The sequence below is a fragment of the Castanea sativa genome, chromosome 10 (genome assembly GCF_040712315.1).
Source record: "Castanea sativa cultivar Marrone di Chiusa Pesio chromosome 10, ASM4071231v1".
In the NCBI taxonomy this organism is placed as follows: Eukaryota; Viridiplantae; Streptophyta; class Magnoliopsida; order Fagales; family Fagaceae; genus Castanea; species Castanea sativa.
Genome location: NC_134022.1, coordinates 3375823 through 3390882, shown reverse-complemented (window position 1 = coordinate 3390882; position 15060 = coordinate 3375823). Strand labels below are relative to the sequence as shown.

At 33.9% G+C, this 15060-nt stretch overlaps 1 protein-coding gene across 3 annotated transcripts; it reads left to right on the top strand.

Annotated features, from left to right (window-relative positions):
• The first annotated feature begins 1758 nt into the window (after positions 1-1758).
• LOC142612824 (uncharacterized) lies at positions 1759-14448 on the top strand. 3 transcript variants are annotated; one of them, XM_075784987.1, is made up of 4 exons: positions 1766-1933; positions 4642-4917; positions 9883-10062; positions 13598-14448. In XM_075784987.1, the coding sequence occupies exons 2-4, from the start codon at positions 4663-4665 to the stop codon at positions 14249-14251; spliced, it is 1089 nt and encodes a 362-aa protein (XP_075641102.1). In that variant the 5' UTR covers positions 1766-1933; positions 4642-4662; the 3' UTR covers positions 14252-14448. The 3 variants fall into 3 exon arrangements, with proteins under 3 accessions (XP_075641103.1, XP_075641102.1, XP_075641101.1); XM_075784986.1 differs by having other exon boundaries at positions 4570-4917; XM_075784988.1 differs by lacking the exon at positions 9883-10062 and having other exon boundaries at positions 1759-1933; positions 4570-4917.
• Positions 14449-15060: the final 612 nt, after the last annotated feature.

Sequence of the window (15060 nt, the reverse complement as noted above, 5' to 3'; positions counted from 1 at the left end):
ATTTGCAAGTCTCGATAGCTCCTCGACAGAAGCTCGATCTGTTGAGATTCATTAAAACTCGACACATGTCTCGATCTATCGAGTTTACAGGATTCAGACTATAGTCAACAACGTTTTTACTCTAAAAAGCTATTTGTTTATGGGTTTGTACAATTCTTATTGGACTAGGAAAGCCCAAGGTTTGAGTAAACCTATTTGGAATAGGAGAGCCCATTAAACTCCTATTTAAAGGAGGTGGAAAAAGAAAAACCTAACCCTAGAGAGCTTTATAAGGTTTTTTTTTTTTTGAAACTCTAGCCTCCTCCTATAGAAAAAAGAGCACTTGTTGTATTTCTTATACGTCTTTGAGTTCTGTAATCAAGCAAAGTCTCTTGCACCGACATTGAAGATCTTATTGGTGTTTATATGTGAAGCTGCTGCAAATCAACTACAACAATCAAAGGGTTGTTGTGGTGTTAGTCACGTACTGGGATAACTATTTATGATGTGGTTATGATGTGGTCTCACATTTGATTCTAAAATTAGGAAATAAAACTTTTTAAAAATAAATAATTTAGGATACATGACGCAAAATTAAACTCTAATTTGAAATTCTAATTGGACTTTCTCTAAACTTTACCTATTAATATATATCTATCTATATTATTAACGAAAAATACTTGAGGACAACCTGGTAAAAATATATCTCCAATTGCACTTAAAGAACCTACAAAATAGGACATTCCTACTAATTCATGTCTTCAAAATAAACTTATCTAGAATAAATTTTTTTTAAAAAATTATGACACTAAATTAAAAAAAAAAAAAGCCACATTGCACGTGCAAAATTTAAAAAAAAAAAAAAAATTCATAACACTAGACCAAAAACAAATACCCCTAAACCTTAAGTTGAATAGGAAAAATACTTGAGAACAACCTCGTCAAAATATAGAGATGCTACATCTACAACATTTTCACAACAAATTATAAGTGGTTAGTTGTTACAGGTTGTTATTGATGGGGTAGAAAAATAATTTTAGTGGTAGATTCAAATTAGGAGAAGAGGGCAAGCACCTTAGAATTTCATTCCCTCCAAATGCATTGTATTAGATGTCCAACTCCACTTAAAATGTAGTACATTCTTCTGTCTTCAAAAAAAAAAAAAATTATAACACTAGACATTTAATAAAAAAAAAAAAAAACTTCATCTTATGCGCAAAGCGATGTAACAAGGCTAGTAAATATATATGGGTTCCAATTAACTCAACTAGTAAAGTCTCTGATGATTATATAAGAGATCTGGGGTTCATTTTCCACCTGTACCAAAAATTGATTTGTTATCTTGATCTGATGATAAAGAGTTATCATTAAGGGCGGACGTCATAAATTAAAACTCAACAAAAAAAGACTAATAGATATATACATGGAATTTGTTGAAATGGTAGCACCTCATAAAAAATAAACACATATTGACCCAAGTTCCAATTGAGTTGAAGTGGATTTTTTTTTTTTTTTTAAAGAATATTAGATATTTTTAACGCACATAAAAGAAGGGGAGAAAATTAAAAAAAAAAAAAAACTTATTAATATATATTCAAAATGACCTGACTTAAAGTAGATTTTGAAATTTGAACGTGGGTCTGACTCTCGGTTGGCCCACAGCAGTCAGTTCTGTTGTGGTGACACAGGTGATTACACGTGGAAAATTAAACTATAAAGTTTTTGAATACACTAACAAATAAATAAATATCCCAGAAAAGAAAAGAAAAGACAGCCAGTTTCGTTAATCCTAAGTCTAACGTGTCAGTCATGGCGATGGTGTTGCTGCCACCTCTGCACTTCATAACTGCTTCATTTCCATACCCATATACGCATCAACACGTCCACTCTCTCTCTCTGTGTGCTAAAATCTCAGAACCTGCTTTCTGCTTTAGCCCAGGCGCTTTTTCTTTTGGTAAGTACTTCTTGTCTCTCTCTCTCTCTCTCTTTTGGGTTTTGTTTTTGTCTCATTTGTTTGGGTCCCTTCACATCCCTGTGGGGCTGTGAAGGTTACATTGTGGCTCTTTTACAATTGTATGGAGTTTCGGGTTTTCTAAATGCGTCAGGGGCTTCTGGGTTTCGGCTGTTTTGTCTATGTTTTCACTTGTTGCTTAGGTTCTTCTTTAGTATTTGCTCTTGGAACGGGAAGTGGTTTATTTATTTATTTATGACATTTCAATTCATTTTATGGAGCTAATTGGTTTGCTTTCGTTTGTTTTATATCACAATTAGATCTCGTTTTTGGACTTTTTTTGTTCTAGGAATCATCATTAGTGAGTTATGTTCAATATATGTATATATGGACACTTCTTGTATTTGTTCAGTTCCCCTAAAGCCAGACTCGTATAATATTATAGTAATGATTTTTTTTTCAATGATATGTGAGGATGGTTCCATGATTTTTGCATTTTATCATTAAATCAAAGATACCAATTGTTCATCAAAAAAAAAAAACAAAAAGGTTTTGGTGCAGGCAGATTCTAACCCAGTCTTTTATTCCACCACAAGACCCTTTACTAGTTTGAGCTAAGCGAAACCATGATGCTTTTTTTTTTTTTTTTGTGGGATAATTTGATAGTTATAATGGGAGGATTTGAGCCCTTGATGTTTTTATTGAAAACACTAGGAGGTGCCTAACAGTTGAGCTACAAGCTCTTGGCAAACCCAGGATGCTTACTTTAATTGCTATTTGCATCACAAAATATTATGCCTTAGTTTTTTTTTAAGCTAATGTTGAACTATTAAGAGTGAACTTCCCTTTTGTGGAAGCGAGAATTATGGCAGGATTTGAATCGAGTCCTCATTTCATCACAGGAGATTTTACCTGTTGAACTAAGTGAAACCTAGGATGCTTGCTTTTATTGCCGTGGATTAGGAAATATTATACCATAATTTGTTTTTATAGCTAATTTTGAACTATCAGAGTGAACTTCCCTTTTGTGGAAGCAAGAACTGTCTAGGAATGAGGCAGGATTGGGTGCCTTCTTGATTCATGTGCGCATCTAATTCCTTAGTTTCCAGAGAAATGGCAAAATGATGTAACATTATATTCTATTCTTCTTCCTTTGTCCAATGGGGAATCCTAAAAATGTGAAATGCTGTTTTATATGGATAATTAGTTCTTTTGATGAAAGCGTGCCCTATTCCATTATTTCCTCTATCTAAAAAAGGAGACAATAAATTGCCACTAAGCTTGATTATTTGTATCATTGTTAAAGGAGTAATGCTAGGATACTACAAATTTTAGGAAAATTATCAGATGCTCCCGGAGCACAGTGACGCGGTGCTCCTTCTCACATTCATGGTAGATCCTGCCATAAATTTAATTAGTGAGTTCCGCTATGAATGTGAAGGGAGGGAACATCACGTCACCATGCTCCATGAACACCTAATAATTATTCTAAATATTAATACATAACCTTTAAAAATCATTGGTCACAAAAAGTAATTCTAACATTCATTTATTATGTTGTTGGTGTCCATTAATCACATTTGTTGCCACATTGGTTCTAAAGGTTATGCTGTAAAATATGTAGTACCTTTAACATTTTCCTTGTTTAACTTTTAGCCAGAAAGACAATTGTAGCCCTACTTCGCTATTATTCTCAATTAATGATTACTATTGTAGATTCTCAACAAATTTCATCTTTCAGTTTCTACCTAATGCATGCTGTTTTAGGTAATTGTAAAATTTCTTTTGTGTTCTAATTATTTTAGAGAAATGTTATGTCCGTAACATTTTCACAATATTTTCACAACAAATCTTAAGCGACAGGTTATTATTGGCGGTTATTAGTGGGAAAAAAAGTAATTTCAGTGGTGAGTTCAAATTAAAACCAATCACAATTTACCACCTATGATTTCTTGTAGTGTTGTGAGAATTTTGTGGATTTAGCATTTCTCATTCCTTTCACAGCTAGAGTAATGATTTGGGCAGCTGTAAGGTTAAATTTTACTTATCCCTGCACATTTGGCATGGCTAGTAGAAATTTTTCATTGACTGGTTATCAGATAAATAAAATAAAAAGAAAAAACCTGATAAACTGAAAACAAAAGTGATTGCTGCTTTAAGTTTGATACAGACTAAAAGCTATTACTTTAAACTTTATAAACGAAAATCATTCATGGGGGTAAATTTTAGGGAACAGCATTGCATTCAATTGAGAAGTAAAAAATAAAAATAAAAATTGGAGGCTGTGTTAATAAAAATTTCCTCCTAATTTGCTCAGATGTTTGCTGCAGTTCAGCATGTCTTGATTCTTTTGACTTCCTCTGTGATTGCTACTTGCACTATCATTCTTTCATTGTTTAATTTAGCATAATGCCACTAACAACAATAACCAAGTCTCAAAATTTTTGTGGTCAGTTATAGATCCTTAACGGCCTATTTAGGGTTGGTCACATGTATTCTTATTTGCCATTTTTTTTTTTTTTAAGTCATACACTTAATTACTTCCTTAATTGACACATCCTTTTTTATTACTGCTATTGATGTTATTTTTGGTACTTGTTTTATATTAGTATATTAAAATTTTTTTTTTTTCCTTGAAGGGATTCATTAATTTCCTGGATATTGGGACTTGAATACTTTGCTACAACTTTATCCCACCTGTTAACATGTAGTTCAGCAGGAAAGGCATCAATATGACGGATTTGATGACATTGTTTTCTGAGTTGATGACTACTATAGTAATTTTGGCAACAAGGCCTTTCTCTCTATTCAAATTGGCATGCTTGTTTGGCATGAAGACTGTTATCATTATTATTCGCACTTGGATAGAGTTGGTAAGGGCTGCAATTTGCTTCCATTTGAATCTGTTCTGGAGAATCACGATGATGACAGTTGCTCTTATATCTCTGCCTGTACGAATTTTGAATACCTTACAGAATGAGAGGCAGGTCAGTATTATATCTGCTTAGTGATTTCTACTCTAATGCTTTCTGATTTCTGGAAATGAGCTTGTGCTTTTCTTCTGGATTCCCTTTTGTTGGAATTAAGCACACAATGGCACATTGAGCAATGATAAAATATTGGTGGGTCAGCAGAATCAGCATGCTGGCAGCCTACTGTAGTAGGCATGTGCTAAAACCAAATCATCAGCATTTGGTCATTTGTCTATTGGCTTAACCAAGTTACTATAATTTTCCAATTCTTTTTATTTTTTCATACTTTCCTACTAATAGTCCACGTGAATAAGTACTCAAATTATGGTTGACAAGAAATTTAATCAAATGAGAGATGTGAGATTTTTTGTTTTTCCTTTTCCACTAATGATCCATTTGATGAGTAGCCAATGAGTACCAGCTCAACTCGCACCTCCTTCTCTATATGTTCTAGGTAGAGGGTGAGGTCATGGGTTCAAGAGCCATCAATAAAAAAAATGGATCCATTTGATGAGAGATGTGATGCATTTTTTCGCCCACTAATGAGTTTGTATGATTCAGAAGGCTAGAATATTTAGCAGTATCCCAATTTCAGTTAAAACACTAGCTTGTGGATTGTAAAGTGTTTGGGTTTTGCAATTTTTGTCTATTATGTGTGTGCTTTATATGAGAATTTTTTTTGTTTCTTTCAAAAAACCCTTCTCTACCTTTTAAAACACCAGTATACCATGTACAAAATATAGTGTCTTGATATCATTCAGTGAACTGATCAATATATTTTGTAATCTATTTAATAGACTCTAGATTAAATACATTAATTTTTATTGACAAACTATCAAAACATTAGTTTTAGTTTCTTTTTTCCTAATATTTACCATGGTCCATAATTAATAAATTTTTTTATGTCCATTAGTGGTAAATTGATTTTTAGTGGAGAAGGGTGGACGAAGTAGAGAAGGATGGAGTGATCGGAGAGAATGCAAATCATATGATTGAGGTAGGGTGGAATGAAGTGGAGAAGCGCATCAAAATATTGTGTATTTATAGAATTCCTATTAAGCTCAAAGATAAATTCTTATAAGACTGCTATGTGATTAGTTGTGCTCATCTTGGGCTATTAATAAGCAACATCTTTATAAAATGTAAATGATTAAGTGGGAATACAAAAATAATAATTAAAGAATTTGAAAAGAAGAAATTCACTTAAAGATTGGGGTGATTCTTTTAATGAAAAGAAAATGATGCATGGAGAGTAGCCAAATTATTTCAATTTTTTTTTTTACTTAATTGAGATACCTGATCTCATATTTGAATTCTTGAAATTTGAATTTGGGCTTTTCATGTTCTTGAGGATTTTATGGGACGTAATTTTGGTTGATGTACCCTTTGAAGCCTATTAAAAAGTGGCTCCATGAATCATTTTGACCAATGAATTTTGAATAAAATTTCTTATTAGAGATGTTTCTCTACAATTTGGTGGTGATTCTAAGCACCCTTAACTGGTAAAGCTTAGGTTTTTTTTTTTTCCTTTACATATTTTTTCCTAGGTTTTTTTCCCTTTAATATATTTTTAATGTATATTTATTTTGCATCACATGAGAGAGTGCACCAAATGAGGGAGAGTCACTTGAAATGGTAGATGAGAGGGATTAATGTATTGGTGATGAAGTGTTTTAAGTGTGAGTTAATCTAAGTTGAGGGAATGAAAAAAAGGTAGAGGAAGACCTAAAATAAAATTAGAAGTAGTACAAAAGGACATGTCATTTAAGGAGGTGATGGAGTGTGCTAGAAGTATGTAGCTAAATGATTAAATTTACGATATCCTAATAGTTTAAACTTTTAGGGCAATCAATAATTTAACATGGTATCAAAGTAAGAGATACTGAGTTCGATTTGTCTCCTTCACTCTACCTCTCATTTAAAATCTCACGTGTTGGACCTTACCTATTAAAAGGAAGTTTGAGCTCACACATGGAGGAGTGTTAGAAGTATGTGGTTAAATGATTAAATTTACCATATCCCAATAACTTAAACTTTTGAGACAATCATCGTTAATTTAATAGAGAGTATGATTTTGGATGCGATAGAATGGCAAGAAAGAATATTATGGTCGACCTTATTAATTTGTTAGTTTGTCGAGGATCGATAGCTGACCCTAAAGTTTCTGACTGAGGCTTAGTTGTTGTTGCCATTATGTAGCTAGATGCACACTAAGAAATCAATTAGGTTGCTGAACATTGTTGGATTTGCTTGATACATTTCAATATTTTGAATACTAAACCTTTTGCTCTAGCTCAAATGGCACCTCCTTCACTTGTTAAAGCAAGGTGAAGGAAGAGGTTGTGGTTCAAGAATCAACTGGTGCATTTGTTATTACAACAGAAAATGATTTTAATCCTAAGAGACTTTAATACCTAATCATGCAAATAAATTATATCCACTTAGCATTTATTTATGTGAAAGTTGGAAATTTAATAACATTGAGTCTAATGATTGATGGAACGATATATTAGACATAAGATGAAAATGATGGCTTCCTAGAAAAAAGAAGATGAAGGGAAAAACCCCATTATTGGTGCCAATTAAAGGATGAAAATTATATCCTCTCCTAAGATGCGAGCAAAACTGATGAGATGTGAATTAAGCATCAAGTGAGACAATTTTTAACTTGGTAATTGAAGAAGGATGAATGACAAGGATATGTGCAAGTGTAAATCTTGATATGTTATCAACTGAATGTGTCCAGGCATTAATGTGTGTATAGTAAGTTATCAACTGAATTTCTTGAATAGGTGAACTTCAGCACCAGTCCTTTCACACTTTTTTTTTTCACGAGTTAGATTAGAGTTTAAGATTAAAAGAAATGGCCTTGGAGTCCATTTTATACCTGTGGCCTTGCATTCCTGAAAAAGGTTGGACTGTATTCTGTGGCTTATAGGCTCTACAAACGCCCAAATTATATGCATCTGTGACATGCAAACAAAGAGTTGCGCCACAATAAAATAATTAGTCCTAGAGTGTTTTATGTTAGATACTCAAATAAATCCTCTAGCAGGTTGACTTTTTAATAAGGCAATACCTTATTTCCAGAATTACGGTTTGATCTTATCTGAGCAATATCATTAGAAAACATGTTCTGAATTAGAGTACAGATATTATGTAATTTTGAAATAATCCAAGGATAATATTCTTAGGTCTGATCCCTCTTGAAGGGAATTTTGCAAGACTAGAACGAGTGACTATTTAAGTGCTTGAGAATGCTCTCTAGATTGATTTGGAGGTAAATTAATCCTTTATATGCATCTTGTTCATAAAAAATATACGTTGGTTGCAGGAAGACAACTAGCACACTTTTTATGGGCCATCTAAGTTGTACTATGTGATATAATGCATGTTTAGTTGGTTGAAAATTATTTTATGACTGTTTGATGTCCCGAATATCATGCTGTTCATAATAATTTCTTATGATGCCATTTGTCTTTGACAACCACCGGGAATGTACCAATTGCTTATGATCTTTACAATCACTATATTTAGCTAAGAAGCACAAGTGTGTTTTAGGACTACGGTGCGGGTGCAGGTGTGAGTGCGGAACTCGACAAATTTTTGAAAAAATAGGGTGCGGGTGCGGCAATTAAAAAATTATTAAAAATATTTTTATTTATATTTTCTATATATTTTTACTAGTAAAATATTCTTAAAAAACACATTACTATGGCCTTGGTTCACAAAACAAAGAAAAAAAGGCAAGAAACACAAAACAAAAAAGAAGCAACAAATATTCAAAATAAAATTGAGGAATGACAGATTTAGGATGTTTTGGCCTCATTCAAAGCCGACTTCAGCTGTTCCGGCATGATTCAAGGCTGATTTCAGCCTTGTTCGGCTGTTTTTGTCAGTTCCGGCCACCGGCCGAAACGATCCGATTTGGTTGATATGACCCAATTCTGGCCGAATTAGCGCAAATCCAAAAAAAAAAAAAAACTCAGACACAGCACCGACGTGCGGGTAGTGGCGTCGGTGCTTCCTAGATATTTAGTGGAAATCACAACAATAATGGAATTGAATGGATATATTATAAAGGAATGGAATGGAATATGGTGAATTTTTTATAGGGGGTGTCTTTAGATGTAACAAGATTGGCTGATTAAGTAAGCATGACCTTTCCATTGTCAGTCCATTGCTTGGTTTACTTTATCATTGGTATGCCTGCTTTGGGAATTTATTGAAAAAGGAAATGGAAAAGGAAAGAAATATAATATTTTACAAGTATACCTTTTACCTTCTATTATACTTTTCAAAATAGGGAATTAGTATTTTACTAATATACCCCTCACCTTTTGTTACACTAATATACCTCCATTTTATTAAAGGAATGCATGTTCCTCCTACTATTGGGGGGAATGTTGATTAGGAAATGGAATGGAATACACATTTCATTGAAGCCATTCCATTCAGTCCTACTAACTCTCACCTAAGGGAATAGATGGACTATCCTTTAATGATCTATTTTATTCCATTCCTCTCTCATTCCAAACGGACTGTAATTTTGATTGACTTGGAAAATCCAGATTATTGAATTATAAAAATACTTATCACTAGGAAATTAAGTAAAATACTAATAGCGTAATTAATTAAATGAGACCTAAAATAAAATCCAAGAGCCACATAAAAAAAATTAAAAAAGAAAAAAGAAAAAAGAATTGGCTTTTAAACAAGACTAAATTAAAATAAAATTGTTTTCATGCTTCCTGCAGCAAGTGGTTAATTGGATATGTGCCACCTAAAGTCTAAGATGAAGAATTAAGTTGTACTATGCCTGCTTTGGCTTTTGATGAGGTGTATCTCCAACCTTTGAAATTTTCACCTTAGCCAATCTGATAGAAAGTCTACAATAAAAAATATTCCACATTTTTCAATGCTTGAATTTTTTATCTCCAAATATATTTTAGATATGAAGGTGGTTGTTGGTCTGTGCAGCTCGAACTGTATCTGCATGACATGCAGATTGACTTGGAGAATCTTCTGTGGGATAATAAGAAATTACAAGAACATCTTCAAACAACCAATAAAGAACGTAAAATGATGGAGTTGATATTAGCAGAGCTTGAAGAGGAACATGACAAGTCCATTGCCAAAATTGAACGGTTAGAGGGTGAGGTACAGATCTTTCACTGTTGAATGTTTGAGCAATTTTACTTACTTTCTGGCTCTGTTGGGAATGTAAATATTTCTGTAAATGTCCAACTTCATCTCAGGTTTAAAATAATAACTTTCTATCTTGATCTGAAATCAATCTGTTTTGGCCATGCATGTGATGCTTCCATGTATGCCATGACACAACATAATAAAATTCTTTATTTTCAAAAAGGAAAATTTAAAACAAACTGTTAAATTTTAATAAAAAGTGTCATCTTTTGAAAGTGTCAACTTTTGGCATGGAGCGGTATCCTCTGAATCTTCTTCCATTGATCACTTATTCAGAATCTACTTATATTTTTCTGTTAAATAATGTCATTGTAATGGAAGTTTTTTTATTTTCAAAAGATTGTAGAGTCTCCAACTAAGTAGAGCATTTGGTGCATATTATCTGCCTCCTACCTCCCTCCTGCAATGACCCCCACCCTCCATATTCCACTACCCACCACCGCAGGGTTTCTACTTTCAATTACCCTTCCTCATAACTACCAAGTGATTAATGCCACCCAAAATTCATCCCCCCAGCCACAGAATTCTTTCCACAGCAACAGGATGTGGAGACTTGAAAATTATAACTCAAGCTAAAATGATCTGTACAGTGGTTGCAAGGGATGGAAAAGACAGTTATTATGGGTTGGTCCAAATACTAGAGTGGAGATCCAATGGGTCAAGCCAGGAAATGATGAGGAATTAAAAAGTGGGTTGCGTTAATTCAATTAAGGATGGGGGTATTGGCCTAAGACCACATCCGAAAGGAAAAAAAATACCTGTCAAGCTGAGCTAGTTTGGGAGTGGGACTAACCCAGGGTGATGCCTCTTGATGCAATGAAGGAATACCTTGGGAGCCTCAAATTTGGCATTGATGAGATGAGAGAAGTTGACTACACTACTGATGGTGAATATGTTTGACTGATGTTCTGTTGGGTCAATGAGTTAACATAGGGAGTGTGCCAGAGGTAGAACTGGAGACTTTGAGGAGGCTTTAGTGACAGAACATAGGTGCAGGAGCCCAATATACTTTGATTGGTCAAGCTAGGGAGATGCCAGAGGTAGAAGTGGGTTGCATAAGGGGTTAGAGAAAGGCCAATCTTGATATGTTGGCAATATAGGACTCTCTGGAACTCCACAAGCCACCAGTCTAGGGTGTAGTGGATATGCCATTAATATTGGACTGGTTTGCAACCTCTGGTGAGGTTGATGCACTGAACTCTGGGTCAGTGCTGAGTGGTGAGACGGTCTTTCATGAAGGGGAATTGGGGTCTAGCTCCAAGGATCCTCCTAGATCTTTATAGTTACCCCAGCTGCCACCATTTAACAGAAAATCTTTTTCTTTTTTTTTGTTGAGAATTTAACAGAAAACTTTAGAATTTAGATTTAGTAATTCCCTTCCAATTATAAGAAGCACTGGCGTTAGGAGATTGAAGAGCAGTTTGCGCATATATATATAAAATATGCGCATGCATGAGTGTGCCCTTAAATCAATAAAATGATGATTGATGGTTGACATGCTTGATGCTTCCATTGATTTTGTGTCCACATATATATTATTTTGTAAAATACTTGATATAACTACATTAGGTTGTTGTCAATGGTATATGGATGGCACGAGTTATATTCACCTTTTCAAAAGAAGAATTAGATAAGGCTGCATTTTGATTGGGGTTGAGTTACGGATTATAGAATGGCTTAGGCCATATGATTCAGATTGATAGACGATTATACCATAGATCAATGGATTAAAGAGATCCCATATAAAATGATTTCAGGACCCAAGTTTTGTGCATTATTGTTGTTGATCTCAGCCATTTGATTTTGCTCAATTCTGTTTCAATAGCCAAGAAAATGTAGGTTGACTTCCAAAATATTACAAGTTTTCAGTGTTACGTTATTCACAAGTATAACATTGTGGGAGACATAATTTTTATGCCAAATATGGATGTATGAGAATATGATCACATAGTTATGTGCTGGAAAAAAGAGGTTATAAATACTTTCACATGCTCCATAACTTTTAGGATGTGTGAATTGATATCATTTAGAGTGAGACTTTAGTTACAGAAATCTGGTAAGGTAGATGGTCCAAAGTCATTATATTCAACACCAGAAATTGTCATGAAGCAAAAGAATGCTGTCTGGAATTGAAGCATGGAAAGAGATGCAAATCCAGGCTACTATTATTAATTCTGGAAATCTGAAGTAAGCTCAGATAAAATGGGGAATTCTAGTCTCTTTTGTTGTCCATCTCCAGAGTTTCTTGAGGATTCTTTGAGATTTCTCATATTCTTTCATCCTTTATTGAGAAACTGTTTCAGAGGAAGAGGGACAGAGAAAGGATTTTGAAAGGGAAGTTTCTCACTCAAAGTCAAAGATAGGATTTGAAAAAGTCTAGAATACAAACACTTTCTTGAAACATGAATTTTGTATACATGTCATTTATCTGAATGAGAGGATGAGTTTCTGGATGTTTTATACTCTTCATCTTTTAGTGATTGATTAAAATTAATGTGAAGCTATCTGGCTTGACAGTATTATAAGAGATATATAATGATTTATAATTTTATATAATTTTAACTTTAGAATCCTTTTGGTCTATTTAGCTTTTCGGGTGCAATTTACAGATTTTGACAGAGGGATCACATTGACTAACAATTCTAAACTGAAGTGTGTCAATGCAAATTTTAGCATGAGGGGCCAAAATTATAGTGACCCAAAACTGGGACCACAAGGTATTTTAGTGTAGATTTTATCACAGTTAATACTTATAGCCACAATACATACTATGATAGGAGTTCTTTAGATCATTAGCCTGCTTCTGAGTTATAGCTGTAACCTAGTAGTGGAATTTTAACTGGTTTAAACTTTAAACTATATGATTATAATTTGCCTCTACATTTTTAGCTCATCTTCCCATCATAACTTTTTTTTTAAAGCAACAGTAATAAGGGGCTGAAAGTCATTGGAAATAAACCTTTGTATGATCAAAGACGGATATTTGTGCTGGAGATGATATTCTTAATTATCAAATTCTTAAAAGGTTTTGATTATAGGAGTTGTTATCAGTATCATACTTGAAATTGGGAAGAAATCCCAAAATATACTTAACTTCCTTTGAGTTTAAGATGACACAAGTTGAAATATATCCAGATACAGAAGTACGATAGTTTCACATGCCTTGAATATGTTATAAATTTATTATTTATTTCTTTCCTAGTTTTCTTCCTATTACTCCATCTTTTTTTGTTGCTCATCTATTCCATTTTGGAATGTCCTTGAATATGGCTTGCTTGGAAAAGTCAAAGGACACTGCAACTTACCTTTTACTTTATTTGAAAATTCAATATTCCCATTTTATTAGTCTTATTTGAGTTTAAAACCCGAGATTGTATATTTGGAAATTTGAATTTTCTTATTTTAAAGTTAATTCATTTAAATGGTGTTTTTTTAAAATGTATGCTGATTATATTCTTTACTGACCCTTGTGGTTTTTTCTCCACAGTTTCAGCATCTGAAGAATGAGAATCTTTGGCTGGAAGAAATTCAGGGCAAGGAATATTGGAGTATTAGAAGTCCAGATGACAAGGGCAATGGCCAAAACACTAGTGTTTCTGACAATTATGGAATTCCCTATGGGATCTCATCGTTGAAATCCAGTTATAATGCAAGTGGTATCTTTCTCCAGGATCTAACAATGCCTAAAGACGCTTGGGGGGACGAGAGCAAAAGAAAAACGGACATTATCAATTTGTTAAAAACCAGATCAAAATTTAGTGAAATCATCGCAAGACATTCAGATGCGAATGAAGTTCTTGACCAATGCAGGGAGGTTGCACTATCACAAAGTCTTTTCAGTGCAGTATTATCGCTTTTGGTTGGAATGATTGTGTGGGAAGCTGAAGACCCTTGCATGCCCCTTGTAGTGGCTCTTTTCACAGTAGTTGGAATGTCCTTGAAGAGTGTAGTTCAGTTTTTCTTCACCATTAAGAACAAACCTGCTTCCGATGCAGTTGCTCTCTTAAGCTTCAACTTGTTCATACTTGGCATGCTTACCTACCCAGCATTGCCAAGAGTTGCTACATTGCTGGCTCCACTGGCTTTAAGGTTTGTGGACCAAACAGTGAGCTGGTTTTGGTCTCTCATTCCCACAGCTTGAAAATGATCGACTCTTTACTTTTCGTGTACATGTATCTACATGTAGATCTCGGACGATGGAGTTTGTTTAAAGCAGTAATACTCTTTATAGCTTGTACAGAACAGGTTGTTTATTAGTCCTTTTCTATGTTATTGTCTAGCATTAATGAATTTCTGTAATAAATTTTTTATAATCTTCATTTTTCCGAGGTTTCTTGATGATCATTTATATTGGTGGTTTTTAGTTTTTAATTTGTTTTCATCCCTTCATCTCAATACGAAATGTTACTGACATAATCTTTTTCATAACAAATTTCATAATTGTTAAAGTGGTTTAACTATGAGTGGTGGACAATACACTTATGGACATATCATTTTTTTTTCTACCACTTAGAGTCTACCCTTTAATCAATTGGGGAAAAAATTGTGTGCATACGTCAATGTCTTGGCATATACTTAAAAGAGGTCGTAAATCCTGTTCATTCAGCTGTGTACCTGTAGGTGCCTAGATAGACCACAAAATGGCACATTGGCACTTCACTTGAGGACGTGTTACTGCTCTAGAGGCTTTCTTTTAATCCTTATGAGAAGGTGAGAGCTGGTGCAACTTTTCATGGCATGAGATGGAGTGGTTGTGATCAACAAGCCATATTTATGTGGGTGGTATAGGCTTGACTTGTGGGATTCTATGATAGTTCTAGAATGATAGGTTTAGACTCATTAGGGAGTGGAATATACCTTTAAGATTGAGTAGGTAGTTGGTGGTTAATTTTGCACATTTTGTTATTTCTAAATGAGACTCTATCAATGCCTTTTTAATAAATGTCTAAG